At 33.8% G+C, this 9,906-nt stretch overlaps 1 protein-coding gene across 1 annotated transcript in view; it reads right to left on the reverse strand.

Annotated features, from left to right (window-relative positions):
* Positions 1–6,334: 6,334 nt before the first annotated feature.
* LOC111086009 overlaps positions 6,335–9,906 on the reverse strand; it is a 13,354-nt gene continuing 9,782 nt past the window's right edge. Inside the window, exon 2 of the mRNA XM_022387211.1 lies at positions 6,335–7,893. Within this exon, the coding sequence (XP_022242919.1) occupies positions 7,649–7,893 (245 nt within the window). The 3' untranslated portion in view covers positions 6,335–7,648. The remainder of the gene's footprint in view (positions 7,894–9,906) is intronic.

The following is a 9,906-nucleotide window of genomic DNA, read 5'->3' on the forward strand; positions in this document are numbered from 1 at the left end:
TTTTCTTCCCCAAAACTTTGTCTTCAAAATAAGGGTGCGTCTTATATTCCGAAAAATACTGTAACTCCGTGTAAGCACTGTAAGGCATGTTGGCTTCTAAAAAAAGTTATGTTTTTAAGAAATTAAACAACTATTTTTCAACATTATAGTTTAAGCTCACGATGATTTTAAGTGCCTTGAAACGTGTTTATGTAAACGAAGTATATTACAAGTGGAAATATTGAGGAAATTTTTATTTACACTGGAAAAAATAATAATAATTTACAAGTAATAATCTTTTCTTTTTTTGGCAAAAATTATGTATGATGTAGGGATGGCAATGCCAAATAGTACACAAAGAAAGTAGGGATGAGTACACAAAATCATACAAAAATCCAGAAATAAGTAGCCAGTAAGTACTGAGTCAGTCTTACAAGCTTATGGTTATTAGCCACTGCAAGACTGTATGGCACTATTCTGTTTAAATACTTTTAGTTAAACATGAATTCATGCAACTGACAGGAATTCAACACTTAGTTGTACGTTAAAGTTATTCTTGGAAAGATTTTTGTACGGTTTTGTCTATTCATTCCTACCTTGTTTTTGTACTTTTTGGCATTGCCATACCTACATCACAAACAGTATTTTAAATTTTTTATTACTTGTTTCCCCTCTTTTTTTAAACAATTTCATTGAAGTAGGTTGATAAATGAACATTTGTTTTTATTTCTTATAATTCAATGATAATATATATTGTTAATATCATATTACTTTTGTCAGTTTCTTCATTGTACTTGTAGAATGACCTCACATATTTATATTATACCATACAATTTGCTACAATAAATTATTAATCATCACTAGTCATAATATTGAAAAATACATATATATTTACAGCATTATTCAACCGAAAACTATGAGATATGTATATATATATTCTTTTGTTCTAGACGTATAGTCCTTTACTCTCTCTTACAACCTAAAAGTTTTTTGGATAACATATGACATACTAATCTATTCTTTGATCCGCTACTCCCACTGCTACAGTCTAATTTCATCGAATTCACAGATATTACTGCTAGTTGAGTGGTCAACTGTGAATTTCTACAAGTACGTTTATCTTTAAGTTAGTGTAACACAGTTAACGTGTTCTACAAGCTACCATAGTGTTTAAGCGTGTAGGAACGTTAAAGAAGGAAATAAATAATATAATTAGTGGACTTGACTTTGAATTACTTTTACCAAGTAATTTAAAAGAACAACATTACATTTTTATGCCAGGGGTGGGATTATTTTGGTAAAAATAAAATAAAACTTTGAATATACTTGAAATAGAACTTTAACTGTTGAAGATAACGACCAGAAGGTCAAAGAATGAAAGCTAAGCGTTTCTTAAGATGATGCAATCGTTAGGTACTAGAAGAAGGGGATAAACAATGAGAAGAAAGAGACAGTTTGTTTGTTTGTTATGGACTTCGCACAAAGCTACACAAGGGCTATCTGCGCTAGCCATCCGTAAATTAACAGTGTAAGACTAGAGGGAAGGCAGCTAGTCATCACCATCCACCGCCAACTCTTGGACTACTCTTTTACCAACGAATAGTGGGATTGACCGTAACATTATAACACTCCTACGGCTGAAAGGGCGAGCATGTTTGGTGTGACGGGGATTAGAACCCGCGACCCACAGCTTGAAAGTCGAGCACCCTAACCACGTGGCCATGCCAGTCCCGAAAGAAACAGACATTTGGAAGAATGTGACAGGAATTTAAAAGAAGAGTTAAAAGAAAGGGATGTACTGTTGAAAGAATAGTATCAAAAATAAATTGGATTGAGGAAAAGATTGATGAAGTTATTAGAGATGTAGAGGGAGATTACAATAATAAGATCAAAGAATGAAGAAGTACAAAATCAATGAAGTAATAAGCAAAGTACAAGAGAACATTGAACATCTGACAAGTGGGAACCAACTGATTGTGATGGGAAAGTTCCAAAGGATTTGTTTGGTTGGTTTGTTTTAAATTTCGCGCAAAGGTCTATCTGTGCTAGCCGTGCTTAACTTAGCAGTGACAGCTTGCTTGTCGAACGCCCTAGCCACCCGGCCATGCCGGACCAGTTCCACAAGAAGCATACAAGGCTCAGTTCAAAATAATTTCCAAAGTGAATGGAAGGAATATTTAACAATAAGCTATTCATCTTGCCACTTGTATAAAAGGATCAGCTTTGAAAACATTAAGTAACCATCTAACTGAAAGCTTTAACACCTATCAAGCACTGTTAGTTGCCTTATCCACCATGTTTGGTGTGTTACACGAGAAAGAAGTATTTAGAGCAAAGTGCTAGAATAAAGTATGGAGGAAAGAATATACTTTAACCAAACTAATGGAAGAGTTGGAAAGGGGGCTTGCATAATTCTCTTATCCAGATGATTCTCATGAAATGATGGATTCTTTGGCACATGACCAAGTTATGAATGCCATATCAGATAAGGGTGTGAATAGCACACTGAAGCAAAATGGGTGTACATCTTTAAAAGAAGCTTTTCAGTTGGCAATGGAGCTTGAATCTATTAAAGCTGCAGATAAATAGTTAAATAGGGGACTGTTGTAATTGTGGGAACTATGGCTAATACAGCCAAAACTTTAAGGTATCAATATTTGTTATTAAGCCAAGGAGACATTAACCCAAGGGCATGCATTTAATAAAAAAGGAAGGAACGAACTAGATTTGTAGGATGAAGTTGAAGAAAACTGTCCATGGGGTTACTGATAAAAAAACCTGCAGTATTTTGAGTGACACTGTTTCTACAGCTACATAAGTTTGACACGAGTTGTTAAAAAAGAAAGGAGAGAAATTGCCTCCAGATATGAAGAAAGAAAAGGGATTGACGCAAACTGCAAAAGGACATAAAGTTCCAGCAAAAGGAAATTGAAAGTTGCTTTTATTGCGGGAAGCTTCTCTGTACCTCATGATACGTGGGTAATTGACATTGAGAACTGACTCCACGTGGAGATATGGATGTAAGATTAAACTTGCTTCATATAGCTTCATAGTCTATTACCAGAAAATCCTTATGTGCTACATGACAATTTCCACACTGGAGGTTAAACTTCTAGTGATAACAAGGATGGTGTTCCCTGTACACTAAGAAAAAAAGTACTCATACTAGAAATTATTAACGATAAATCTTCATCTAGTGAGTGGGGCATAGTGGAACCAGGCATTCTAGCGTTTCCTAGGGAATTGGTGGTTGGAAGAGATCTTGTGAATATGAAGAACAAAGTGTTGGACTTGTCTTTACCTAAGGAATATTTAAATCAACTTGTAATAAACAAAAGCTCTACCCTATCACTATGATTAAATCCAGTTTATCAGTATTACGTCATGGTGATAGGGTAGGGCTAATCAGTTCTTCGCCCAAGAGAAGGCAAACTACAAATATAAGTGAGTGTTCGGAAGGATCATACCTTATAATACAAGTAATCAATTATGTGTATTATACAATTCAGAAGGACAGGCAATCCAAGCCATGGTCATCTTTGGAAGTACATCAGTGAGATAATGACCAACTGGGTAACTCAGAGAAGAACTTGTTAGCAGAAATTCAACTTTCTGAGGACTTGGAAGCTTCCATTGAGACTACTTACCAAGGATGGAGCCAGCTGTGGATCCACTCTATCTATCTAGTAAAATTGTAATTATTAAAAATATTTCAATCTGCACGACCAAGTGTATTTTATCAGAACCAAATAAAACACTGGGTACACCAAGTTTACATTCCTTATGATAACTAAGCTACCGTCTGTGAATTTTGTATTGTACTAATAATATCAATCGCTCATGAATATTTCAGTTCGATCCAATAAAAATATATTGCACTACTCTTTATGAAAAACACATAGTTAAAACTGTTTTCTCTCAGATGTAGTACGAGTCTCTTTGATACTTTTATGTTTTCCATGAAAATTCACTACTAACAATTTATTTAAATGCCAAAATTGAAACACTCTCTCGTCGGAATTAATGAAAATAACTGGTGCACTATATTTTCAAATAATACCTTCCACGTCAGTTATAACAGTTAATCTTAAAATATATCTTTTGTCTCCATACACACTTTGCTTACTGTTGTGTCCTTTGTGTAATGTTCATAAACGAGTATTAGGCCACACACTTGTATGCATTTATATACCCACATTATTATGTACATTTATCACAATTACACATTATCACATACTTTAAGAGCTTATAATAGGCTGCTTCCAGCTGTAGCACTTCCGTGACCTTCCGAAGTTACATCCCCTAGTGATGGTGCCATAATGTGCTGTCATCTAGGAGCCGCCAACCTCAACTTACTTTTCATTTCAGGCATCAGGAAATAAATATTACTAGCAGAATTCAGCGACCAAAGACTTTTCAACTAAAATTCTCATCAACCAGGATTAACAGTCGTGCTATTACTATTGTGAGCCAGCTTAGAGAGAACACAACTTTCTCACTGAATAGAAACAAAATATTTAAAAATTTTCTGTATAACTAAAGTAAGTAAAAAACATATGATATGCCTGCAAATTTGAAACTATCTACATTAAAATAAGAAGGTAGAAAATGCATGGTATGCCTGCATACCACAGCATTCCAGCCGACCTAATGAGCACTGTTATTTCGAGAAAGGCCTCAACGGCACCGAATATAGCAGATATAATGTGGTTGGCTTATAATTACACACTCTACTTTTATAAGTTCTGATAATAATTTCAATATTATTATACATCATACACGATTACTTATGTGTATGTTTACTAGTTAAAAGGTAATTTGCACGCTTGACTGCATTCTTTCTTTTTGTCTCTTATTTAGTTTTTTACGAATTTCGAATCGAAAGCGTGAATATTTCTGGGGTAGTGTTGTTGTTTGTTATTAAGCACAAAGCTACAGAAAGGGCTATCTGTGCTCTACCCACCACGGGTATCGAAACTCGGTTTCTAGCCTGGGGTAGTGACTTGTGTCGGGCAAATGATTTGAAAATGTTATTTTTACACACTTCTGATTTTAAATTCGCGAAGCGAATAATTGGGAAGAATGTGAGGAGAAAAAATCTGCATTCAAGCGTGATTGTTATCATTTTTGTTAGCCCTAAAAGCACTTTTTTGCCTCCTTATGTATTTCACACCACTTATTTCAATTCCAATAGACGTCCGACAGGCTTGAAACTTTTATCTTCAGTACACGTATGTGAGACCCAGCTAGGTTTCGCCTATTCTGGAGGTTATCCTTAACTTACAATTTTCTCATTAAATAAAGCCTTGAAAAAAGTGATTAATTGGTTATTGAAAGTCGAGTGGCCAGATAAAACATTTTAAGCTAGTGTTAGGCTGTTAGGCCTAATTTTGCAATCGTTAACTTACCGAATAGTGAAGAAATAGATACTTGAAGGTCTTCATGCTCTAATCATTCTACCCCCTGTGGCACAGCGGTATGTCTGCGGACTTACAACGCTAGAAACCGGGTTTCGATACCAGTGGTGAGCAGAGCACAGATAGCCAATTGTGTAGCTTTGTGCTTAATTACAAACAACAACTAATCATTCTAATACATAATTTATTCATTTTGTTCAACCTTTATGTTGGTTGCATGAATGAAATCACTACTAATAAACTGCTTCCGAAAATGTTCTCACGATTAAATTTCGACTTCTGTTACATAATAATACGGTTATTCTTCTTTTCAGATAAAAAAAGGGCATTTTACGATACTCGTGATATCTTTCTATATCACTATATGTACCTTTTAAATTTTCTTAGGCTAATAGGTAATTTGGTATTAAAAATGAACAAAAATGGCATTTATGTTATATATATATATATTTTATTGCCAATGACCGAAGTCCAGCCAATGTAGTAATTTCCCTTTACTCTTGGATTGATTACAATCCCCAGTCTCTGACAATTTGGCCCCATATATTGGGTTATGTTGTTTTAAGTATGATTAAATAGAATACTTTGGAACTTTACAACATTGCCCGGTGTACCTTGAGCAGTCGATTCTGTTAATTCTTACTTTAGGACAAGGTTCGCCGGTTTTTGTGATCAATGTAAAAAAAACTGGAGGGAAATTACGACATTGTTCAGTTAATGACCAATTTCCGCCATTGCCTTTAACATCTAATTAGTGAGTTGTGCTTCTAAACTTGAAATATTAATAAAAGTTTCTTAATAAACTCCATAAAGGGAAAGTAGCGGCATATTTGTTTCTAAAAAAACACTATGTTATGGTTAGTACATTCACTTACTTTTTTATTAACAGTGAATCTGAAAAAAAAATGTCTCATCATTTTACAAAAACCTTTATTTTTCACATCTACATGAGGTCGTTCAGCACTCAAACATTTTATATAAAAGTATAAAATCTACCACACGTTCTAGTAACTTATTAAATCTTTTAAAACTCCTGAGAAAGAATAAAACTAAACAACCAACATCGTGGATATTTTAAATCTTCAATTAAGGAAAATGCATGTAAGGATTATAGAAGTTAAATTGTACACTCTTAGAACAAACATTTCAAAAATGCTTTAAGCTTTAAAAAATCATCAAGAAGACAGTACTGCTGCTCTCAAAAGCAACATTTGTTTCGCAAATACGTTATTAAAGTGTACATATTTTGTTAACAAACAGTGGGATTATAATCCAGACTAAAGTTTTTCCGATGTAAAAATTTGCAACCACAATAAACAAAAACATTTACTAATAATAAAATTAGATGCTCAAAACAAGTTGTTAATTTTCGTCCGAATCGTTGTTTGATTTTTGAATAACAGTACATCTAATGGGACCATTTGTTGTCGTTTTTTTTGGGGGGGGGGGTTACATTTAGCGACCACTGTAGTAAAGGTCACAAGTCATCTTCGAAAACTTCCATATGGTCAGGTGGTACTGCTAAATGACTTATATACGCATCAGCGAATCATTGCGAATTGAAATTTTCGGTAGTTAATTTATTTTTCTTTGCCTGGAATATGCGTATCACGCCCTGGTTAGCTCCGAAAGGTAGAAGAAAACAAGTTTTTCAGTAAACTATTTTAACGTCATGCTCCATTATAAGAGATTTACGTTCAGGATCAAAATTATTAATTTTTTAGTGATTTTAATCTTTGGGATTTTCAACTCATGGAAAACATCAAACTTAATTCCAACATATATTAAATAACTTAAATGATGCGAGATTAATTTTCCCTGGTGACTGTACAGAACCTCCTCCACGATATATTTTCAATGAATCATTTCCTTGTAAAATATATATTTTATGTTCCTTACAAAAGAAATTAGTTTCAATCAGATGTCGAATTTCACTGTATGTAAGAAAGAAAAAAAACTTTGGTTGCGTTTCTAATATTTGGCTCACTTTTAGTTAACCTTAACTAAATCCTCATTTTAGGAGCAAGAATGAGATCAATGAATTTAATTTTCGCCAGTAATTTGACGAGTACTTAAATAACAGCTATTTTTCCTTGCGATATTTTCTTGCCAAATGGTTTTGGGAAAAGGGTTTCAATTCTTAATAATTCTTAATATTTTACGATGTACGTAACTTTGAAAAACTTAATTTAAAGGTATATTGGTTTTGTGTAATTTCGGGGTGTGAATATCAGCGAATTGAAAAAAGAAAGCTATCTGTAAATAATTTTGCTACATTCGTTTTCTCTGTTTTCACTTGTGAGTTCTCTGATGTCAACAAAAACTTCGTCTATGTATCTCACGTCATCATACGCAATTTCTGGAATAGTAAGTGCTTGACGTCGTTTCTCAAGGATCTCTTCCATAACTAACTTTCGATCAACGGAAGCCAACATTTTCATGTACTCAGTCGAGTCCAGACTCTCTCGGAAAAATACACGGTCTTTCGTCATTGGAGCTAAGAAAACAAGTCAAAAAGTTCATTTTCTAAGCCGCTCATTCCTACGTTAACAATAAAGCTTCGAATGTTAAAATATTTTTAAAAATTTGTTTTACGACACATGAATGTCATAAAATGTACTAAAGTGTTGTCTATATAAAACTTTTATCAGTCAGTGTCCAAAATGGTCCAAACTTTTAAAATAATCTGATGCTGTATTTTATAATTTTTGCTAGGGTTAACATATTACTTTATAGCTCGAAAAGTCGTAGTTGCCTTTTGATCTTGAAAGAAATAATTATAACACAGCTTATAATAATATAAACCACATTATAATTTAACAACATTATTACATTTTCAAATGGAAAAGATTATTCAAGCTTTTAATTCCCATAAAATTCAAGTAAACAAATAATTTAGGCTTACGTTTATTTTGGCGAGATTTCATAGTTACAAAAAATAACTTTTTTTGAAGCTAATGTTTATTAAACCCAATATGATTCTAGTATATATTTACAATGTCAAAAATAAAAACTAAGATAAAAGTTTTTTGTTGTTTTTTATGACAAAGCTACGAAGACTACTTGCCACCGTCCATAATTTTGAATTTTCAACCCACAGGGAAGACACTGGCAGGTAGCAACCACTACAATTCTTAATTTTTCTATTTCCATTAAATAAACTTATTTCTATATTATAGCACCGTTGACAAGATGTTATAATGGATCATTTAGACTACAGGTTGCATAAGACTGGTTTGTTACTCTCTCATTTTTGTGCCCATTGCAGAACCCCCTTGGAGACGCTTGAAAATGAACCCATTTTCCTTCCTACTTAGAGTGGAAAGTGGCTCTCAAACAATTTGTGACACGGTTCAAAATGTATTTTATGTTACAATAATCACTAAGTAGAACTTTGTCTAAGGTATTTGTTATCACAAGGGTTCTATATATTCATTGTTTGATAGTATCTTATTCCTTCATATCTTTCATTTTTTAAATAATAGTAACTCTCTTGTTTGCAACTAGAAATATCGTGCCTGGGTGTGCATAAACACACACCGGATTTACAAACACCTTAAAACAACAAGCCAAGCAATCAATTCTATCATTTGATCTGTGACTCAATTCAGTACACTGGGCCTGGAAAGACTGTGTCAGCCCGTTTATACTTGAATTATGGGAGGAAGAATGGTGCTCAATTATCTAATTAATGGTTTTATAATTCTTGTTTTCTTCTAATAATTGAATACGGATGAAGTGTGTGTGTTTTTTTTTAACAAATTTGGAAATGAAGGATAGTTTTTTTACTGACAAAACTTTTTACTATGAAGATGGTAAGTCCAACATCATTTTAATGTTTTTATGGACAACTTCCATACCACAACCGGTAAAAACTGTAAAAGTAAAATTGTTATAAAATGTAAAAATAAATTGAGTTAAAATGAAACAATGTTAAAAATTGAGGTAAAAGATTTAAACAGAAATAAAAGGCCCTAAAACCCGCAAAAAACGAAAAACACAGTCAAGTTAGACAGTGTTACCATCGCCAATGAAACCGTTCAACGTGAGGGTTAAACCCGTAGGAAGTATATGTCGAAAATGGTGCCGCCGCTCACAGTCGTAACGACGGCACGACAATAAAATTTGGGCTATTGTGACTTGAGTGTCACAAAGACAATACATTGGTGGGTCAGTACCAGATAAAAGAAAACGATGAGCTAAAGAACTGTAACTAATACGTAGCTTAGTCAGAACAACATCCTCCACCTGGAAATAAGATCGCCAAAGAGCAACAGAAGGTTTCATATGGGTAAGCTTGTTATGACTGCCAACTGGCGCGAATCTGCCCGAGACTTGATGACCAAGAAAGCAGAGGAAGAGACAGAAGTGCTGGAAAGATAAGCACAGTTCTCAACGAGAGTATCAACAATGTTTTGTACATCAGCAACTTCCTGGCCATTGCAGAGCAAGATGGAAAAGAGATGAGAAGCATACCACCCATTGACCTTTCGAATCTTGTCCCATATGA

This window comes from Limulus polyphemus, unplaced genomic scaffold (genome assembly GCF_000517525.1).
Source record: "Limulus polyphemus unplaced genomic scaffold, Limulus_polyphemus-2.1.2 Scaffold777, whole genome shotgun sequence".
Lineage (NCBI taxonomy): Eukaryota > Metazoa > Arthropoda > Merostomata > Xiphosura > Limulidae > Limulus > Limulus polyphemus.